This window comes from Berghia stephanieae, chromosome 3, assembly GCF_034508935.2.
Source record: "Berghia stephanieae isolate SIO BIC M18660-M18661 chromosome 3, UCSD_Bste_1.3, whole genome shotgun sequence".
Classification (NCBI taxonomy): domain Eukaryota; kingdom Metazoa; phylum Mollusca; class Gastropoda; order Nudibranchia; family Aeolidiidae; genus Berghia; species Berghia stephanieae.
Genome location: NC_088362.1, coordinates 96233011 through 96250232, shown reverse-complemented (window position 1 = coordinate 96250232; position 17222 = coordinate 96233011). Strand labels below are relative to the sequence as shown.

The following is a 17222-nucleotide window of genomic DNA, read 5'->3' as shown; positions in this document are numbered from 1 at the left end:
TTATATCTATCTATCTAGCTAGCTCTAAACAATATTATTATTAAATAAGCTTCATCCTTTCGCATATTATTATCTTATTACACTCCCATTGAGGAAGCTGTCATTCTTGTATATCAATACAAATGAATGAAATCCAAAAGGCAAACTAAAAATAAACAAACAAAACAAAATAGTTTAACTCAAAATAGAACATTTAAAAAAAATGGAACAAGACAAATTGACCCCCCAATAAAATAACCAAAAAAAAAAAATAATAATAATAATAATAAAAAATAAAAATACAAAGCCCCAGTAAAAATAATAAAAAGAATTGTTTTGTGGTGTAAATGAATATAACTCACCACACCTACAATATGATGAGGTCTCGAAAGAACTTATTAATTGGTCAAATAAATAATCAGCTTACCTTTTTGTTGAATATAGAAATTTTCTCAATCAAAGTTCATCAAAAACACTCTCTTAGGAATCGTTAGATACACATTAATGTTTTTTCTGGTCTTTCTGCTTTAGACTTGTTATATCAATTCACACTCAATTGTTCAACTAGTCTATATTACACAATTTCAATCAAGAATAGAAAAAAAGTATTCTTGTCTAATAAACCATTGACTCCGTTCATTTATCAAAATACACTCGTAAATATAAAAATATATAAAATTATCTCTTGTTGCAATATCGGAAATGTCAAAATAATAATTCTCTATTTCTCAAAAGGTAACTGAAAACAAACTATCAAACGCAAACTCCTATAGCCGTGAAATTGTCGTTGCAGTTCTAACCACAAACGTTTCCTCCAATTTATGAACTAAACTAGAAAAGCTCTGATCCTTAAAACCACACTGGGATACTGCAACTCTTCAGAACAAGACAAAAAAAATAATTCTTTAAGAAAGTGGCATCATTGTATCCCAAAACACCAATCCACGCTGTTGTCGTGATACCATAAAACACAGTCAAACACCAATAGGCTCGCTAGTCAAATGACTGGGATACTAACACGCACAAACACACCCCTTTATTTATAAACAAGTAAAAAAATAACATCCCCGTAATACAGGATCTCTATTGGTTTGTCGTATGCTTTATTATTCTTTGTCATAAAATAATATTCTATAGAATAACACAGCTTGTCTGTTCTGTAAGATCTCCTCTATCCCTGCTTTATTTATTCAGTCAGACAACCAACCGTTTCTCCATTCTTTCCTCTAAACTTTCCACGCCTGGCCGACCACTTTCAAACTTTTTATCAACACAAATCGTTGGAACATCCCACAACTAAACTTCGTCTCCATTTTTTCCTCCAACATAACGGATAAGATCATTATGATCTTTCTTACCAACTCCATTATTTTCTTTTTATACATTATGCATAATTTTGAAAATGAAATTAAGTATGTTGTGTCCAGAATTTTAAAATGCCAGTTTATTTAATAATTTATGGCTATGCAACAGCTTGTTTTTTTCTCTTCTCCTTGAAAAGAATTCGTTTGGCTTAGGCATATCTCCCCCACCCCTCCAACCTTTGTTCAAAATGATGGAGGTGACGGAAAGACTAGATATGCGATTAATTTACAAAATTATGTAAATAAGAGCATAATCATTTTCTGTTTGTTTATTTAATTCGAAGCCAAATTTAACAATAAACAAATCACCATAAAACTATAAATTGATGTGGTTCGATAAACACCAAAACAAAATTCACTTCTTAGAAATCTTTGCTGAATTACATCGATCAGCCAAGAAACGAATACTAGATGTCATTTGATACATTTATTGTCATTTGAAAACGATTATTAGAAACTGTGAAAGATTGAAGAATAGAAAGAAAAACAAGAAAAATAAAAAATATAAAGAGGTTTTCTCCTTTAAATACGATTCAGGACATTTGTCAGCTTTCGTGAAGTCAACCAATTAATAACATATAAGATTTTACTTTATAATTCTATATAAATTAAGTCTTACTTCTAAAAACAGTAGGTACCCTGTTTCAAAAGATCGTCTAGTGAAAATAATCAAAGCAAACATCAGATGGTTAAGTTGGCGATAATCTTGAATCGTATCAATGTCACCAATAAATAAATATACTCTCTAATCAATTTATACTTTTTGACTATTGCATTCATTCTACGCTACTGGTATTTTTCCACACCTCATCATTCCATAGTAGGAATGATAAGATGTTAATCAGTTTTTAATTTAAAATATGTATCTCTTTGTTTCAGTCACCCGGAGATCTGATTAGTTCCATCTTAAATGCTCTCGACTAAACACACAAAGTTCGTCACAAAGTTTTGTTATTTTGTTATAATTATTTTGGTGGGTCAAAATTGTAAGTATTTTTCTTAACCTAATACCATTAAAACACTATTCATATTTACATCTGACGTCATAGCTTCCTACTGCCTTGTTTCCGTTCAAGTCTATTATTAGTGTGTTGTTCATTCGTAGTCTTGACTGGTCAAACAAAAATAGATAAATGATGCCAGTAGACACATGAGTGTGTAATAATAATTAATAATAATAATAATAATAATAATAATAATAATAATAATAATAATAATAATAATAATAATGATAATAATAATAATAATAATAATAATAATAATAATAATAATAATAATAATAATGACGATGATGATAAAATAATTACTACTACTACTACTACTACTACTACTACTACTACTACTACTACTACTACTACTACTACTACTACTACTACTACTACTACTACTACAATACTACTACTACCACTACTACTACTACTACACTACTACTACTACTATCCTCCTACTACTACTACTACTACTACTACTACTACTACTACTACCTACTACTACTACTACTACTACTACTACTACTACTACTACTACTACTACTACTACTACTACTACTACTACTATACTACTACTACTACTACTACTAACTACTACTACTACTACTACTACTACTACGACTACTACTACAACTACTACTACTACTACTACTACTACTACTACTACTACTACTACTACTACTACTACTATTCAAAAGGAAAGACTTAAGAAATTGAGACTTCTGGATACAGAAATGAATGAACTAATAACTACGCCATCGAATGTTTAGAAAACAGACAATCTAGCTGACATTTATCTCATCACTTCCTCTCCTTTATTCTTTTGTTCACAAACATTAAGATCATAATTCGTCATTCAATCAGCCCGACTGTCTATCTATTTTTTGTCGGTCTGTCTGTCTGTCTGTCTATATACAAGCAAATGGCCGTTAAATTGGCAATTGCTGTTATCGAAATCAAATAGGAATTATAAAGAAGATAGTTCCTTTGATGAGAATCAGAAACAAAAATCTGTCTATTTTATCGTGCATGTTGTCTCTGACTACCAAAAAGACTCGATTTTAAATGGTTTATTATCTATGCTGAGAGACGCTTCACTATGTATTTCATACAGTTATTTCTTTATCTCTGTGATTATCACCAGGGCTTTAATGAGAGTGATAAACCTCCCCCTTTTATGTATTCCGTTTTTCTTGTTAATTTTTACTCACAACCACCACATTTCCTATCTCTCTCTCTCTCTCTCTCTCTCTCTCTCTCTCTCTCTCTCTCTCTATCTCTCTCTCTCTCTGTCTTTGCTTACCCCCCTCCTCTTCACCCTCCGCTCTCCCCACTGTTATAGACCTAGAGACAGTGGCCTATTCTCCTATAATATTATATCTTTTATCTAAATAGCTTCTGATTCTCTCCGCATATTAATGTTATGCGTTTAGGTTGAATACTGACCTGTTCTGTCGGCCAGCTGGATTGTCGTACCAGCACACAGAACTAAGTAAGACCTGTTACGTTATAGTATGTTAGACATTAATGAGAACTACTCACCTAACTGGTGGTCGAAAAACATTAAGAAAGAGCGTGTGACTTCGACTACATTCATTTTATAGGTTGGATGAAAATTATGTCATTGAGCTTATTGTTCTTGTTTCTCCAACCCCCAGAGTGGTGATTAGTTCTCACTAAATTTTTCCTCCAAAAAAAAAAACTTTAAAAGTTTAAGGTTACGGACAGATTTGTGTCGTCTTGGTTGACATTACAAACCTGCAAACTTGAAATTTGTAGTTTTCATGGGGGAAAAATGTGGTCGCTATGTTTACCTTAATAAATGATCATCTTGGGCCTTTAGCGAGAATGTACTTTTAAAAATTTGTAGTTTTCATACAGAAAAAATGTGGCCGCTATATTTAGCTTAATAAATGATGAACTTGGGCCTTTAGCGAGAATGCAAAATACCTCGGTGTTTTGAAGTATTAGTGCCCTGGCATAGAATTTTCCTTTTCAAGTAATAAGATTGTTTAGCTCTGTAGGTGAAACCCAAAGTTTGTAGTTCTACAAAATGCTCGTACTGTACAGTCATAGAAGGCAGGTTTGTAAATGTTTTGGCCGGTGGATCTGGTGAGCATTTTGCATAACGCATGGCATCTATATCTATTTTTATTCACACTTCCGTCCAACCAGCTGTGAGTTTTGGTTTGTTGGGTCTGTTTGATCAGACTGAAATTACTTTGCGATGGACTGGCGCCATATTTAAAGATTATCCCTCAATATTACCGCCCATTGAACGCCTCAGAGACGGCTATAAAGGGCTACTGCAGCTATGTCTAGTGGTATGACACTCGCTTTCGGATCGGAAGGTCCTGGGTTCGAGCCTCGCGCTCGGCGCATAGTTGAGTCCTTGGAGAAGGCTCTTTACTCACATTCTCTCACCGTACTCAGGTGTAAAATGAGTACCTGGCCGTTAACAGCGTTGTCTCTGTCCCAAAAATTTGTAATATCGCCTGACAGGCGTCATGTCTCGTCCTACATGTTATGTGTTGCTGTTGGCCAGGGACCCCTTGTAAAGCGCTTTGAGCACGTTTAGTGGATATTGTGCTATATAAAAGCTCAAGTTAAAAAATTTTTTTTTTTTTACTATTTAGATACAAAGATTGACCTCTGAATAACAAATTATCATTATTAATCACATAACCTCCATCCTAGCCGGCATGATTTTATTTAAAAAAATAGCTACACATACATTTACGCGTACATACTCGTACATCACGTAACATCGTTTACAACAGCTAACGAGACACAAGACTTAACAATCGAAATTTGCTTCTAGTAAAACAGTATAGAATAACAAGGAAGCAATTTTAGACCACTTAAAAACGGAGAGCGCGAGTTCAAAATTACATTATTATTATCTTCATCATTACATTGCGATAAGAACAAAGCAAGATGCATTTTATTTGCATGGAAGGTGAAGAAAAAAAAAAGAAAGAAGGGGGGGGGGGGGGGGGAGGGGATGGGAAGGTTGAGGAGAGGCGCTAAACACTTTTGTTGTTGTTTTCATTGCTGATATTCCAGTTGTTGTTTTTTTTTTTTGCCATTAAATAAACACACTTATACATTGACAAAATGTCTTTTCTTCTATTTTGTCCATAAAATAAACTTTGACCCCAACCTATCAAATGGTCGTGCAGCTTTGTGGTATGACTCTCGCCTTCGGATCGGAAGGTCCAGGGTTCGAGATCCGATGCAAGCGGCACCTTGTAGAGTTCTTGGAGAAGGCTCTTTACTCACATTCTCTCACTGTACTCAGATGTAAAACGAGTACCTGACCGTTAACAGCGTTGTCTCTTTCGGAAAAAAATAATGAATATATATCGCCCTGCATGTTAAGTGTTGCTGTTGGTTGGGGACCCCTTGTCAAGGCTTTGAGAACATTTAATGGATATTGCTCTATAAGGAATGATATTGGCGGAAGAGTAGCGTCCCTTGATTGGACGTCACCCATAGTCTGTAACGTCACCGGCGGAAAAGTTATTAGAGAGAGAACGTCATGTTGGTTGTGCGCATGCGTCTCTCGTCATCGCATGCGCACAACCAACATGACGTTCTCTCTCTAATAACGTTTCCGCCGGTGACGTCACAGACTATGGGTGACGTCCAATCAAGGGACGCTACTCTTCCGCTAATCTCATCCCCTATATATAAAAGCTCACATTTTTTTTCTTAAACGTTTGACATCATCTAAATATTTTATCGACACATCGAGAACAGGTTTTCTGACCAGAATGAGATAAAGCTGTTTTGTCGATGTACGAAGAACATTTTCTGCGTGGGTGTTTTCTTGTAATCGTTCCACAAAACACATGAAAGAGACTTATATGATTATTATTCTTATCATTTATCGACTTCCTTTCCCTAGAAATATTCTTATCAAAACTTCTACCGGCGTTCGTAATGAGCGAGAGCATTTTCACTTCCATAAAATTAAATGAAGATTTCTGTCTCCAACTTGCTTCGTGGTGCATCTACTACAGTAAACCCTCGTTATACCGCATCCCAATCACTACCCCCCCCCCCCCCCACAGACACACCCCAAACACTACCAAACTCCCGCTTATCACCTATTACATGGCAACCACAGTCTTTTCTGCCACTGTCTCAAACTGTTGTTTAGATTTTTTCATTTGCTTTACCCTATTTTCTTAATGTCACAATTTTCAAGATATGGTAAAAAATGAACAAAACAAAAAAAAAAAAAAAATGAAAATTTTATCTTAGAAAGATGGGGGTGCTGGTATTGGTGAGAAATTCCCTTCTTGTACTTTTCTATTTGTTTCTTTCTGATCTGGTTTTGGGTCGTACGCTATGCTACAACATGGGACTCAAAACTGTTTTTAAAAGTTTCTAAATTAGCAAAGAGAGAGAGAGAGAGAGAGAGAGAGAGAGAGAGAGAGAGAGAGAGCAGAGAGAGAGAGCAGAGAGAGAGAGAAAGATAGCGAGCGAGCGAGCGAGAGAGAATAGGTGTTTGTGTGTATGTGTATGTATGTGTGTGTGTGTATGTGTGTGTGTGTGTGTGAGTGTGTGTGAGAGTGAGAGAGATTATTAATAAGTCGACCATACTAATTATAATGCGAAACTCTTTTTAAAAGTCGAGAATTTTCCCCAGAACCTTCTGAAATAAAATAAAGGAGACACAATTGGATAAGATGAGAAATTGAATATGAGAGGTTTGGGTGTATTTATGTGTGTGTATATGTGTGTGTATATGTGTGTGTATGTGTGTGTGAGTGTGTGTGTGAGTGTGGTGTGAGGAAAGAGAAAAGAAATATATATATATATAATATATATATATATATATATATATATATAGAGAGAGAGAGAGAGAGAGAGAGAGAGAGAGAGAGTGGGGTGTGGGGGTGGTGTGGAGTGGGATTAGAGTTGAAGAACAGAATAATTTATTCCTTCTTGACGTCAATAAAAGAGAATAATAGATTTATGCATATTGTGATTATTCTACCAATAATATACACAAAAAGTCAACAGTCCAAAATACAATCGGTCATACACCTCCCCCACTATCACTTTTCCGTTTATCGTGCGGGTGCTCGGGTTTGATCTAATCCCGCCAGATTATAAAATACCTTTGGATTAAGGTGACGTGCGGGGAGAATTCTTCATTATGACCTCCCGGGAAGAAAATATCATACGGATATCTTGCAGATACAGATACAGATACAGATAGATCTGATAGGAATAGGAGACACAGGGAGACGGGGAGATAGATAAATGACTTATTGATCACACCCGTCATATTCAACTTTTCTACTTTCTATTCTTTGTTTGTTTATTGTCTTTATCTTCCTCTTGATAAGGTGAAAATCGAGTAAAGATTGAAGAAGTTTGACGCACTTTGACGAAACACATTTTATAATTCATTTTGACGAGGAAACTTTTACTTCATACATCGGCGATTAAAATTTAAAATGCCTCCCCCCAAAAAACAAAACAAAACAAAAACAACAACAATAAAACAAAACGAAACAAGACAAACAAAACAAAACAAAAAATAAAACAACAAACAACACCCCCCCCCCCAAAAAAAATAAATAAAAACTCAAACAAAACAACAACAAAAAAAAAAAAATGAACATTAAAAACTGGGATACCTTTGACTTATTAGATTTGAGACTTTTCGTCGTCGGCAGGAATCTTAATCGGTCAATATTTGAAAATTTCAGCTTTCTGTTAAAGTTTTGAATATATTTTGTCAGGAAACAAGCACACACATAATATGTTCATAGTCAAATAAAGCCATTTATTACTAAGCCATTCTTAGCTTTCTTCTAAATCCCTCTCACTCTCCTCCTCCTCCTTCTCCTCCTCCTCCTCCTCTTCTTCTTCACAATTCGTCTCCTTCTTGCCCTTTTCATACACGCTCCGCCACAACGACTTTTTAAAAAACTTTTTCTTTGTTTCACTTTGTTATATTTCCCTCTAATGTTTTTTGTTTTGTTTTGTTTTAATATTGATCCGATGCCATTCCCAATACAAAGACTAACATTTTATTGACAAAAGTTTGGGAGAATTTCCCCCACATGTCTAAATCGCCATGTAGCTGTCGTGTAGATTGCTATACAATCCTTAGTCAAACGTATCAAAACCTCATTTTTCATTGTCCCCGTGTAGACACGTCATAATCTGATATGGACAACGAAATACGTATGTAAGAATAATATGAATAAAATGTTCATTTATCTATTTGCACCTTTGTTTGTAATCTAATTTTGTAGAAAAACATGCTAATCTCTCTCTCTCTCTCTCTCTCTCTCTCTCTCTCTCTCTCTCTCTCTCTCTCTCTCTCTCTCTCTCTCCTCTCTCTCTCTCTCTTTTCTCTCTTCTCTCTCTCTCTCTCTTCTCTCTCTCTCTTTCTCTCTCTCTCTCTCTCTCTCCCCCCCCCCCTCCCCGCTTTTAATTATTTGATATAACAGGCCTCTCCTTTCTTCCTTTTCATTTTAAAAGAATGGTTCATTTTGAAATTAGATTCGACGCCATAGAATTCATACATTTAGTTTTCAACCATAATATTCCACCTAATTTTGAATATTTTATTAGTAGTTATGTATTTACTTGGTCCTTGAGATTTTAAAAGAATCGTTCATTCTGAAATATTCGATACCATATAATTCTTATATTTGGATTTTAACCATAATACGCAAACCGAGTTTAAATATTTCATGAGGAGGTATTGACTTGATCCTCTGGGTTGGTTTGTTTCATTGTCAGTCTTGATTTCAATCCGAGCATGAGTCATTTATATTGGATATAACATGCAGGCACCTTGAATTTAGTTTTACTTCACGGTTTTTAATATAGATAATACGCGCTTGGCTAAGAAGCTCATAACATTGCCATCCGGAAGTATAACGGACCAACACACAAAACTGTGTGTATCCATGAACGTTTATAGTCGGGTTAATACAGTTCAGTGAGCATTACTCATAAACGCGGATGGCAAAAAAAAAAAAAAAAAACAATTACAAAGACCTGAGTGACGTCATCTTCATTCCTTCTATAATGTGAACAAATTAGCATTGTTACACATTTTAACATACAAAATTCCTCTTTAAAGCAGTTCAATAAAACGTGAGAATTCTAAATTTTGTTTATTTATTGCCTGCCATTATTTAACGTAGACCAATTTGATATCTCTTCGCATCAAGCTGTGATCGATCTTGGTCCCTTTGCGTTTGAATCAAGTGCGCTATCTACTGAGCTATTAGTATATTATATTATCATGGAATATATAAATTCACGGTTATCTACTATTAACATATATGTAGTATGTTTTACTTACCATCCTCTATATTCGAGCTCAGCTGAGGACAACTAATTCGTTCGGAGTAGTCTTTGGAAAACCAGAACAGCAGCTCTGCATTGGGCTCGATGTGCCTGACGGTGTAGAAGTAGATCCCGTTGTCGTGTTGACAGGCGATCACGTTCTGGAGGTCCAGGGAGGGCGCCAGGTTCATGTAGCATTGCCAGCTGCTTCGATCTGGGTCAGAAATCCTGATGAGGTGGTCTGGCGACTCGCTTTGGTGGACCTGATTGAATAACCAAAATTCATGGTCTGTCATGAAATTTATAACGATTTAAAGAAATTTTGAAGTGTGCGCGTAGATAGATGTCTAGTGGTTATTACAAATTCTAACTAAAATCAAGTGTGCGAAACTGGAGTTTTGTAAAATTAGTCTCTTCTTCACAAAAGTTCACTGTAAAGATAAAATATCTTGATTTTGTTTTCATTTAGCTGTACACATCCTTGTACATACTAGTAAAACCAATATACTGTGTCATATATGCAATTTATTTATTTATTCTTTTTTTTAGAGAAGATATCAAGAAACAGCTATCGAAGCCTTTACATTCATGTTTTGTCCAATCTATTTACGTATTCCAGTTTCATACAGTTTAGCATTAGCTTCAAGTCATAACCCAAGCATTAAAAAACGTTAAACCCTTATCTGTTATAGACTAAAATCTCTTTTGTAATGTTATCTACGTGTGAAAAGAAAAACCATTGAAAGCAAACAAACGATCAGAGAAACGGACAATTCACAAAACGTTCCTGTCGTTTTCAAGAGATAAGCAGTATTCGAGAATACAATCACAAACTGTTTGTTATTGACCCTGACAAAACAATTTAGCTCACTTAGTACGTGAGACATTTGCTTTCGATACCGATTGGTTAGAACGACTTCCAACATTCAAGTCATTCTCAAACCTACGATTTCTCATTGAAGTTATATAAGGAATAACCGAATTTCCTAACAAATTATTTTTATCATTTTAATCAACAATTCCTATAATTTTCATTGTTCTAACAAGACAAGAAAAAAACAAAACAACAACAAATACCAAAGAGATTTCCATAGGGGCCATTTTAAGTTCAATGAAAAAAGAGGTTTTAATTTTAGACAAATCCTAGGACTTTTCATAAATTCTCAATTGGTTTTTAAAAACAAATGTTAAAAAAACGTTATATTTCAAAATATTTGTATAGTATTTTATATTATATTCTGACGCAGACGCGAGCTTGTGATATCGTGTTTAACATAGAAAATCATCTCTATATTATGAGGATATTTGCAGTTGCTGCCTTTTGTTGTAAACCCAATCGTGTCACCCGATCACTTTCTTCTAACTCAGTAAACACAAAACGCCAGTAATTCTGTTTCGTTCTCCAAGATAATTTATTTTCTATTCTTTATTGTTATGATTCCTTGACCGGGACATAACGGTAGAGAAAGTTGGACCCCGTGACAATGGCCTACTTGATAACTTTTCAAATGGCGGTAACTACATATGTCGTATTTTTTCTTAACTCTTAGGATCCTCAACTCAAACCTGGGACTTCAAGTTGAAGTAAAAATTAGACACTGATATAAGACAAAAATCTGACAAATAGAAGGGGAAAACGTTAAGCTCGAAATACAGTTGGATTCAAAACCACAGAAAAAACCCAACCCCAGTATCAACAACAGCTATAACAACAACAACAACAACAACAACAACAACAACAGTAGCAACAGTTATGATGATGATAATGAAGATGATGATGATGATGATGATGATGATGATGATGATGATCACGATGATGATGATGATGATGATGATAATAATAATAATAATAATAATAATAATAATAATAATAATAATAATAATAATAATAATAATAATAATAATAATAATAACAACAATAATAATTCATACGACTCATTTACGCAATTTTAGTTTTTGAAAAAAATGATAAAAATCACATTGCTTTTTTTTTCTACCCATAATCTGCAATGTAAAATCAAGACACAAGACTTCAGATTTTCTCCCCCAGCAGATATCCTCCCCACTATAACTTGCGTCCATTTTTCTCCTCCTTGATAATGTCATGAAGATAGCGGATAGATTTCCGATAAATAAAGTGGTACCTCTCCCTTCAAACAACAATCATCACAATAAGGTCACTGTAGTGTAAATCTTAACAATGGGGAGGGCGATTCCCCGAATAAAGGGATTTATTATCCACGGATTCCAGCCCATTGTGATGTGTTATGAACCCTTCTACAACTCTCTCCCACAGTCCCATTGAAATTGAGCCCGGACACAAAACGGTACGACCCCTTTTCTGACGGACATTGACAAAACACAATAATATTTGACAAAATAAATTGGTGAGAAAACGTTTCTTAAAATAACAATTAATTGATTAATTAAGGTGACTTTCAATTTGTGTAAAAGGATTAAACTTAAAACGTGTTTATAACTTTTATGAAGTCTCAGGATTGACAAGTTGTGTATTATCTTCATCGATCACCTTTTGAAGTGAAAGTTTTCTGGTATTTTTTAAATATACATATTTGTCCGTGTATGGTGTATGTCCTGACAGGGACTTCAACCTACAGATTGCATTGTCATAACTTTTTTTTACTTATCTCTACTATCTATTTAATCAACCTCTCTTTCCACGGGTATCCATTGTGTAAAGTTATCTACCCCTTATTTTGATACCTCCCCGGGGGAGAAGGAAGGGAGGAGGTGGGGGGGGGGGGGGGGGTGGAATTTAGTAAGAATTTCCTTTTAGAACAAATTACAAGAATTTAATTCCATCGTGAAAAGCATTTTTTTTAAAATATGTAAATGGCATATTTTCTAAAAATAATGCAATGAAGACATCTTGCAGCAGACGGGAATTGCGATAATTTACTGGTAGACCAAAAAGAAGCGCCATACAATCACCAATCGCAAAGATAAATAATCAATAGGGAATGAGATTAGCGGAAGAGTAGCGTCCCTTGATTGGACGTCACCCATAGTCTGTGACGTCACCGGCAGAAAAAATGTTAGAGAGAGAACGTCATGTTGGTTGTGCCCATGCGTCTCTCGTCATCACTACGAGGACGAGAGCCGCATGCGCACAACCAACATGACGTTCTCTCTCTAATAACTTTTCCGCCGGTGACGTCACAGACTATGGGTGACGTCCAATCAAGGGACGCTACTCTTCCGCTAATCTCATTTCCTATACTAGATAATCTTTCAGAGCCATGAGGGACGTGGAGCTGGAGTTTTTGTTTATCCCGGCTTCTGTAGCGTGAACAGTCAATAGCAATGAATTGATTCCCTTTGGATAGAACGCTAAGCAATTTCGCCAGATCTTACAGGCCCAGCTACCCAACCACTGCTGGCGGACAGGAGTTGGGAAGAGTCAGAGAGAAAAAAAAAATCTCGACTTACCCGGGACTTCGCGAACTCCCATTTTGAGAGTTTTTGTCCAGATGGGGGTCATACATTTAAATCGATCGGTATTTGAAGGACGAGTTTTCTGGCCAAAATTTTAAAAACTCCCCCCCCCCCCCCCCAAGAGTCCGGCAGTTAAATGATTAAGAACATGAAATTGATATTTAATTTATATGTGAGCCGCTCTAGAGAGTTGGTCCATATGTCACAATGTATGAAAATTGAATTATTATTAAAGGTGTGAATTAGTTGACACTGTTCTACATTTTGTCGTTAATTTCATAACAAAATGTTAGATATTGGTTGTTGTAGCCATTTCAAGAAGACAATCTAAGGTTTCAAAGCGTTTTCCCCCTTAGTCCATCGCTGAAAGTGCCCTTGGAAAAGTTGTAAATTAAAATATTTAAAGTGCAAACTTTACTTTAAAATTTCGTGAAAGTATATAGAAATGAACAAACTATCATATTGGGATATCCCAATTTTTATTGGATAGTTCCCAAAATATATTTCATTAGCCATTGCTTAAAGATACTTCCAGTGATATAAGGATTTCCCTATATCGTCTCAAGCTCACATTTGAAGTAAATGAATTGCGACCAAATTGATATTATATACAAAAAAGCGTTTTGTTAGGGTATTGTATAATGGGCACTGGTTACTATTTATTGCTTACCTTCCAGTGATATTTAGGGTGGAAGTGATCCATAGTCGCATCCTCAATAGGTAAGGTCTCCCCAACCAGAGGTCCGAACCTTGTGCCTCTTGGAATTCGGTCTGAGCTGAATACGCCAACACTCTGCGAAAGAGAAGAAATAAATCATAAATGATACAATACAATGTTACTTACAATATTTGGATTCGAGTGTAATTGGTGAATTTAAGAGAACAGGGAGATTCAATGATATGTAAGGATTCGAATCCTTACTGCTTCATTCATCGTGTTTTGTTGATAAAGGGGAACCCCGAAACGTCCACATTATCAGTCTTTGTTCAATAAATGGAAACTTCCATTTCATTTCCTATTGTTATTTTTTTCCAAATGAAGACATACCCTTTAACCAAATTTCATATTTTTGACAGCCCCGTAAGGTCTTTGCTTCGTACTCAAAAGGTAGTGCGTTCGATCACCCGCCGCGCTGTGTGGCCTTGAGCAAGTCACATCACCCTAGCTCACTTTGCGGCGATGCACTGCGGCGGACACATGGATTATTCCGGTCTTCCCTTAAGACAAATTTCCACATGGAAATGAATAAAGGGAATTTTATTTATTTATTTATTTATTGTTTATTTATAAATAATATCAGACATGAGCGACTAAATAATCCGGACGTAATTCCTTTTTGACGAGATGGATCACAGATGTGGATACGATTAACACATACTAATAAAATACATAAGATCTGTCATAATAGTAAAACACAAGAACACTGACAGGTTGAATACGATGAGTGAATTGGTAAATCAATATTATTGTCGAACTTTGAGGAGAAATGAATAATGATAAATGCAAATTACACCTTATCACAATTCTGGCACTGGGTTTATCTTTTAAAGCTAAACTTAAATTATATTTTTCACGGAGACAAAGGGTAAGACTGCCGTTTGCTTATAAAACGCCGTTATCGTATTTTTGTCTGTCGGAAATAGTCAGCTACTGCAAATATCGATGAATGAAGGTGACATTTATTTATAACTTGTCAAAAAGTATTTAAACTAGGCATAACTTCTAAGTGTTATTTATAGAATGATTTGATTTCTTAGTCTAAAAAAAAATTTAAAAGAAGAAAATTGACGTTATCTTATTTCGCCAATATTTAAAGAGTAGCCTTATGTACAAACAGGGAACATAATCAATTATAAAGAAAACGGACAACAACCCCCCTCCCCCCCCCAAAAAAAAAAAACACAACAAAAAAACACAACAAAAAAACAACAACAAAAAAACACAACAAAAAAACAAAAACGAACAAACAAAAAAAACATAAACAAAACAAAACAAAGAAACAAAAGAAACAAAAACAAAACAAGACGTAAAACGAAACAAAAATCCCAAACAAACAAAAAACAAAACAAAACTATGCAATAAGAACATTTTGGACTCAAAAACTCTCTCTAACCAATGACAGAGACAATATAAAGAAGCATTACTACGTCACTTCAAATCAAGACAGACAGACCGCTTATAATTCAAGATATTTGAAGACAAAACGTGTTTTGGCCAAAATAAGAAATAAAGACGTTTTGTTGGTTTACGACAGATAACTATGTGACTTCAACAATCATTTTCATGAAGAGTAATTATAATGCTGCTGTTTTGTAAAATGTTTTTGTGTTTTTCGCCCTCGCACAATGGGCGTTACTGTTATCTTTGTATAATATTTATTATCGACATTTTGATGAGATGGTTGGAAGTTGTTTAAATTACGCTGGAAACTTCACGACTTATCCTATATTTATTGATACAATGAGATCGTGATTTCTTAAATAGTAATTAAAGACTTGCTAACTTTGTTAAATTTTTAAAAGCATGTTTGGTGTTGCGTTGCTAAGGATGATATGAAAAAAAACAGTCTTTGTTCATTCAATGACTTTATGTTATGTTTGCTTTGACTTTGTTTGTCACACCAACTCCCTCCACTAACCCTTCCCTCCGCCTTCTCCCCTCCTTTCCCTGTGATTGTTGGTTTGGCTGTCGGATATATAATAATAATAATAATAATATTGTATGAAACTGATTGGCTGTGTCAAATTATCGATATTAAGTTAAGTTCATTGTGTCGATATCATATCGATTAGGTATTATTTAGGTTTAACTAATATGTGTTTATTTACCTATCTATCTATCTATCTATCTATCTATCTATCTATCTATCTATCTATCTATCTATCTATCTATCTATCTATCTATCTATCTATCTATCTATCTATCTATCTATCTATCTATCTATCTATCTATCTATCTATCTATCTATCTATATATCAATCTATCTATCTATCTATCTATCTATCTATCTATCTATCTATCTATCTATCTATCTATTGAATCGTGTTTGATACAAATATGGTACGAAAAGTGCTCGACATGTAGTGTCCCCAAGTGTCCCCATCGGCGCAAATTCCTCTTAATTAACTTCAAACTGGAACCACTTCAAGAAACAACAACAGTCAACAAAACAACTCAGTCCTGAAGATGGCAAATTAAGCCTGAAACATTGATGTAGACTGCCCCAAACATTGTGGTAAATATTTTAAATAATATCTATCTATCTATCTATCTATCTATCTATCTATCTATCTATCCATCTATCTATCTATCTCTCCATCCAACTACCATATATATATATATCATTCCTCTTTCTTTCACTATTTCCAAATATATTCATGATACACAATCTTTTCAACCCAAAACTCTCGTGAAATGAAATTTAGCCTTCAGACCAAAACAACCCCATTTCATTTACTTCAACTTCCTCTTTTCATCTCTTCACTATTAACATTTCAGGTGCATATATTATAGTTAGTTGTTATTGGTATCTGTTGATATACAACAAAACACAGTTTATTTCATTTTAGCTTAAAGGATTTAATTTTCAAAAACAATAAAGATGGTCCCTTACTTGTGAAATAGTCTGAAAACTAAGAATTCGAATGTGTCAAGTTTAGCACTTTTTTCCACGAGTTTGATTCATCTTAATAAATCAATTTTAACTTAATTTTTTGGGGGGCCAAAATAAGCATATGCGTTCTGTCGGAGGACAACCCATTGGTGTCAAATAGCGGAAATAGACAAGTACCCTTAGGATGACATTCAAGTACCGACTATCGTACAAGTAAAATTCTCTTCAAATTTCTCCCCGTTTTCCATTTTCCGGCTATAACGATGTTCAATTGTCATTTGTAGCTTTCCTTTATTTCGAGTTTAGATAAGAATGCTATGGCCTGAGATATTAAAGTGCTACCCAAGCAAATAAAATTCGTTGAATTTATCATGATATCCTCTTCCCTTGTTTGTTTGTTATTTTTATATTTTCTTTTATCCAAAAGAGGGTTTCGTAGATAGAGAATTTGACTGACACGCAAAAAACCAAAGTTGACCTGACCTATCATT

The 17222-nt window shown here is 34.7% G+C and overlaps 1 protein-coding gene across 4 annotated transcripts in view; it reads right to left on the bottom strand.

Annotated features, from left to right (window-relative positions):
* Nucleotides 1-17222, bottom strand: part of LOC144968918 (uncharacterized) — a 74598-nt gene that overhangs the window by 13336 nt on the left and 44040 nt on the right. For all 4 annotated transcript variants that reach the window (XM_078907769.1, XM_078907768.1, XM_078907767.1 and 1 more), the window contains exons 4-5: nucleotides 13788-13910; nucleotides 9678-9924 (exon numbers count right to left, since the gene is read on the bottom strand). In XM_078907769.1, coding sequence (XP_078763895.1) covers nucleotides 9678-9924; nucleotides 13788-13910 — 370 coding nt within the window. The remainder of the gene's footprint in view (nucleotides 1-9677; nucleotides 9925-13787; nucleotides 13911-17222) is intronic.